The sequence below is a fragment of the Octopus sinensis genome, linkage group LG2 (genome assembly GCF_006345805.1).
Source record: "Octopus sinensis linkage group LG2, ASM634580v1, whole genome shotgun sequence".
NCBI classification, from domain to species: Eukaryota; Metazoa; Mollusca; class Cephalopoda; order Octopoda; family Octopodidae; genus Octopus; species Octopus sinensis.
In genome coordinates, this window is record NC_042998.1 from 86,599,622 (window position 1) to 86,606,140 (window position 6,519).

Here is a 6,519-nt window from a genome sequence, read left to right on the forward strand (position 1 = left end):
ACTGTCAAGATCCTGAAGCTTGCCTACTTGATCGGGTGTGTATGATAAACTCTGTCATATACGAGACAAAAGTTACAGCTAAGCTCCAAGACAAATCAATTGAAAAGAATTACATCAGGTTATGTGAGGGAGAATTCAAGAGACATTGTGTAAACCATCTATGTTCTTTCCAGTACATTGATAAAAGTAATGCAGCTAAGTTGGCTAACTATGTATGGAATTTGAAGAGCAGCTTCACACCACATACAATTAAGTGGAGAATAGTGCAGAATCCAAATCATATGTTACTGGATCTAAGAAATGCAACTAATGTGTAGCAGAACGATCACATATTCTTCTTCGATCCAGAAATTCCAGTACACTGCTTAATTTGAGATCTGAAATTTTTAACAGGTGTAAACACACAGACAGGTTTCTTTTACCATGTGCTCTGGATTGAGTTGCTATCTCACAGACTTTGCCATATATTCTGGTTTTTTTTTATTGTAAACCAGTTGTAATTAATGAGCTTTCTGCAATCAGGGAGGATGAGGATCTTAGTTCAAGATTTCGTTTCTTTTTTCTTGTTCTATTTTTTGCATTTACCTTCTTCATGGTTTTTCCTATTTTTTACTTATTTTCTTACTGTCCAGCATCCTTGTTCCTTGTTTTTTAAAAATGTATATATAACACATAAACTGAGTCTGAAAGGTTACTTTAAGATACATGATGTATTATATAAATATAGCTGTTCAAGTATCATAATAGCATGAAATTATTAGTAGCTCTTTTGGTTGTGCATTTAATTATATATATACATATATCATCATCATCATCATCCTCATCATCATCATTTAACGTCCTTTTTCCATACTGGCATGGGTTGGGTGGTTTGATTGAGGGCTGGCAAGCCAGTAGGCTGTACCAGACTCCAATCTGATCTGGCAAAGTTTCTACAGCTGGATGCCCTTCCTAACACCAATCAGTCTGAGAGTGTAGTGAATGCTTTTTATGTGCCATCAGGACAGGACCCTGTCAGGTGGGACTGGCATCAACCACGATTCCTATAGTGCTTTTTATGTGCTACTGGCACAAGAGCCTGTAAGGAGGCACTGACTTCAACCATGTTTGGAAGGTGCTTTCTTTGTGCCACTGGTATGGGAGCCAGTCAGGCAGCACTGGCATCGATCTCTGCTCAAAGGGTACTTATTATGTGCCACCAGCATGGGTACTAGTCAGGCAGCACTAGCATCAGGCATAACTATGATCTCACTTGACGCAACAGGTCTTCTCAAGCACAGAGTGTTGGTCAGCAATTCAAGGGTACTTTTAAATGGGCTGGTTATGTGACACAGGTATCAGCCACAGCTGTGATCTCACTTTATTTGCCAGGTCTTCTCAATTGCAACAATATGCATGTTTGTGTGTGTGTGTGTATGTGTGTGTGTGTGTGTGTGTTCCTCTTTGTTGAAGAGCACAGGCTTGAAATGTAAAAGACTTTCTTACCTTCCCGAATGTCAAACTAATACACTTGTATTGTAATTACTGCTTGTTGTTTATACACCTATCTTTGTCTTTTGTTTTTCTGTCAAATTCTAACTATATACATATATATATATATATATATGTGTGTGTGTGTGTGTGTGTGTATGTATATATATGTATATATAAATCACAGTATGTGCATGCATAATGATTAACACATACATTTCCACAGTTCTCAACGAAGTTTCACCAAACTTTACACACACATTACTTATGTCCTAAGGATGGCCATGCATTATAACATGGTGCCCAGCGCTCCAGCATAAATGGACGTAAATGGTAATAGTTTTTTGTATGTAGGATCTTCCATACTGTTTTTTATCTTTTCATAAAAGTGAAAGGATTTTGACTATTTATTTCTACTGTCCACCAGCAGCCATACTTAAATTGACTAGGAACACTGAATGCATACATTCCACACTTCTCAACCGATTTTCACCAAACATTACACACATGTTATTTATGTCCCAGATAGTCATGCACTGAACATTTTGCCCAGAGCTTCCGTGTATATGGACCTAAATGGACATAGTTTTTTGTATGTAGGATCTTCCATACCTTTTTAATCTTTTTCTAAAAGTGAAAGAATTTTGTCTATTTATTTATTCCAACTGTTCACCTCCACGGTAATTAAACTGACTAGGACCACTATATGTGATGAATATCTAAAACTAAACAATCTTAATCTCCACATGTAAACTGTGTTAAACTTGAGCAAGCTTACCGCTACCTATTCTGAGTTACATGAAAGGTGATGTTCCTTTCCCTCACTTCTATTTGTTGCTACCTTTGTTTACTTACCAATATGTTGTTTCAATTTAAGGATACTTATTTACCCATCCATTATGATATTTTGACAGTTGTCCATTGTTTCAAATACATTTTAGAATCGTTGTTCTGACCTTTTTTACACAATCACATATGATTCATTCCATAGAATCAGCCTTTAAATAATAGGTCTGCTTCCACTAACGAAAGCTACACACATCTTTCAGAAAGCTCCATATCAATTTAACTTTATGCAGCACTCATTGTTAGTTTATGTGCAGGCTATGTGGGAAGACAGAGTAAAGGGGCTTTGTTAGCTTATCTCTCTGAAAAAATAGCTCCCTTTGCTGTTGATAAAAAAAAATTTGCAGAGGGGAAGTTTCAACGACTTCCTTCAATTTCATTACTCTATTTATGTGGTTGTTTCTAACTAGAAATTTCGCTTTCATGTAAAACAACTATATTTTTTTATTATTATTCATAATCTACTCCCAAAGCACTCTAATAGCTCTACTTTGCACCACTTGCAAACATATATGTTATATGATCATTAAAGTGCAATGGCCTCCACAAAAACCAGCCTTCAATTTGATTTTCTGTTCTGAGGTTATCGGAAACATAGATTGCCATGCTACTCATAAAACATAATGGTAGTTCAATTATTTGGTGAAAAAATACCAGCTAAGTGACTTAAACCGTCCAAAGGATGGGTGTGTTTGCTAGTATATATATATGAATGTATGTATGTTATGTATGTATATATGTGTGTGCATATGTGTGTGTGTATATATATATGTATGTATGTATGTATGTATGCATGTAAATACATATGTATGTAAGTATATACATATGTATGTATATATACATGCATATATATATATATATATATATATATATATATATATATATATATATATATATATAAGTTTCCAAATTATGGTGGTAGGGATATGGAATCCAAATGGGTATCATAATCACATATACCAGTTATTGACATCACAAATTAATAAGCCATAGACATGAGAGCACATTAGGTTGTCTTCACCAAGCTAAACATGTGTTTCAAAAATGTGAACACAAAATGAGAACACAAAATGTAAATGCAGAATATATATTATTGAAATTAGAATTGAAATTAAGTAAACAATAGTAAGTTGAGAAGGCAATTAAATTAAACTCCTGTAGCAGATGCTTAGTGAAATTCTTTCTCTCTCTGTTATATATACATAAGTACAGACATAGTAAAAATAATAATAATAAATGCACGTAAAAAATGCATATTTTGCAGTGTGCATTAGTTAATTGCTGCAGAAACATGTAGAGGTGCAGAAACGAAGAGAAGTAATTAGTATTATCATCATCATCATTGTTGTGTAACATCCATTTTTTGTGCTGGCATTGGTTGGGCAGTTTGACTGGGAACTGGCAAGCCTGGAGGCTGCACCAGGCTCCAATCAGATCTGGCAATGTTTCTACAACTGGATGCTCTTCCTAACGCCAACCACTCTGAGAGTGTAGAGGGTGCTTTTTACATATCACAGGTGCAGGAGTCAGTCTCATGGCACTGGCATTGGCCATGTTCAGATCGTGCATTTTATGTGCCACTGGCATGAGGAGCCAGTCAAGCGGATCTGGCAGCAACCCACACATGGTGCTTATTGCATTCCACCAGCACTGCTATCGGCCACAACTACAATTTCCATTTGATTGTGATTTGATTTGATTTTGATCTATTTGACTCAGTAGGTCTCCTCAAGCACAGCATGTTGTCCAACAATTCAAAGGTACTTTTTAAATGGGCTTGTTATGCGACACTGGTGTAGGCTATGTCTGTGATCTCACTTTCCTTGCCAGGACTTCTCAATCACGGCATATCTCCAGAGATCTTGGTCTTTTGTCAATGCCTCTGTGAGGCCCAACTTTTGAAAATCATGCTTCATCACTGTTCCTTCCACTGTTAGAGAGTGACACTTCTTCACACAGCTCTCCTCATCCATATGTAGCACATGACCATACCAGTACAGCCATCTCTCTTGAACACTACATCTCATGCTTCTTATATCCAACATTTCTCTCAGGTTGCTTACACTCTGTTGTGTGTGCACACTGACATTACACATTCAGCGAAGCATACTAGCTTCATTTCTTTCAAGCCTATGCATGTCTTCAGTAGTCATGGCCTATGTTTCAGTGCTGTGTAGCATGGAAGTTTGCACACAGGCATCATGCAATCTACCTTTTTACTCTGAGCGAGAGGCCTTTGTCACCAGTAGAGGTAGGAGCTTTCTGAATTTTGCCCAGGCTATTCTTATTCTGGTAGCAACACTCTCTGCGCATCCAACCTCACAGCAGACTTGGTTACCTAGGTAGTGGAAGCTATCAACTACTTCTAGTTTCTCCCTCTGGTATGTGATGGAATCAGTTTTCTAAGCATCTGTGGTGTTTATTGCCCATGTGCATCTGCCGCACACAAAAGCTATCTTCTCAGTAAATCTTCTTTTGATGTTGCTGCACCTCTTATGTGTCCATAGATTACACTGGGTACATTTTATGGAGTTTCTACCTACACTTTTTCTACAGATCGAGCAGGACCATCTACCTAAAGGGTTTTGTGATGTGTTCACCTTCCTACTTACTAGGACTTTGGTTTTTGCCACATTGACTCTAAGGCCCTTCATTTATAAACCTTGCTTCAACACCTGAAATTTCTTCTCTAGTTCTGGTAGTGATTCCACTATTAGAGCAAGGTCATCAGCATAGAGGAGTTCCCAGGAGCAGCCTATTATTGCCTGGGAGACTATGATAAGAAGGGCTGAGGGCTGATCCTTGATGAACCCTTACTTCTACCTGGAATTATTCACTATACTTATTGTCGACCCTTACCTTACTAACGGCATCCCTGTACAAAGCCTGTACAGCTCTTATTAACCACTTATCAATCCCCAATTTCTGCATCAGCCACCAGATAAGGGATTGAGGACCCTGTCAAAGGTTTTCTCCAAATCAACAAAAGCCAAGTATAGGGGCTTATCTTTGGCTAGGTATTTCTCCTGCAGTTGCCAAGAGTATAGCATCAGTGGTGTTTCTACCTGGTAAACCGAACTGCATTTCACATGTCTCATCAGACCCAAATACTGGTAGCCAAATTATTATAAGCAATCCTTAAATGTTTACTGAGATAGGACTGATTTTTACATGGGATGTATATTTTTTCTTCTCATTTTTTATAATATCCAATGAAATATATATATTTTGCTTTTTACAGATTCATATTTTATCTGAATCGGATGAAGTCAAAATTGTGTTTGCAAAGCCAATTGAGAAGGTTAGGAGTCAAAACCATGAATTTATACAGTAAGGACACTGATATTTTTTCTTATATGTTGCATGCAACCACTTTGTATATTATGTGTGTGTGTGCACATATACATAGTTATATGTATATAAACACTATATATATATATATATATATATATATATATATATATATATATATATATATAAACTGATAGAACAGCAGAGATTGGATGAAACGCTGATAGAACAGTAGAGATTGGATGAAATATTGATAGAAAGCAGAAAAATTTATTGGTAACTAGCCATGAGACTCAAACTCACATCTCATTGATTACCAATCAAGTGCTATACCAATTAAGCTAAGCTGCCTACTGACAAATTAATCTGCAGTTTTAGAACTTATAAAGCTACCGAGCACAACACTGCATGGCTAAATGTTATTATGATAGATGTAAACAAACTAATGCTTATTTTAGAAATGTTGAAATGAGAATAGTGAGATACAAATAAGATGATTGATTTTCAAATGCATGAACACTGACAGAACTGCAGAGATTGGATAAAATATCCAGAGAAAGTGGAAAATTTGTCAGCAATCAGCCATGATACTTGAACTCACATTCCTCTGAGTACCAGTCAAGTGCTTTACCAATTAAGTTGTCCATGGGAAATTTAGCTTAATTCATAAACACTTGGCTGATAATCAAAAGGAAGTGAGTTCAAGTTTTATTGCTGGTTGCTGACAAATTTTTCTGATTTCTATGGATATTTTATCCAATTTCTGCTGTTCTGTCAGCGTTTATGTATTTGAAAATAAATTATCATCTCACAATACATATTTCAACGCTTCTAAAACAGACATTAGTTTGTTTACATTTATCATAATATATATATATATATATATATATATATATATATATATATATATGT

General features: G+C 36.1%; 1 protein-coding gene across 2 annotated transcripts in view; it reads left to right on the forward strand.

Moving 5' to 3' along the window:
* Positions 1–6,519, forward strand: part of LOC115232682 — a 65,931-nt gene that overhangs the window by 23,099 nt on the left and 36,313 nt on the right. For both annotated transcript variants that reach the window (XM_036514998.1, XM_029802702.2), the window contains exon 4: positions 5,558–5,646. In XM_036514998.1, coding sequence (XP_036370891.1) covers positions 5,558–5,646 — 89 coding nt within the window. The remainder of the gene's footprint in view (positions 1–5,557; positions 5,647–6,519) is intronic.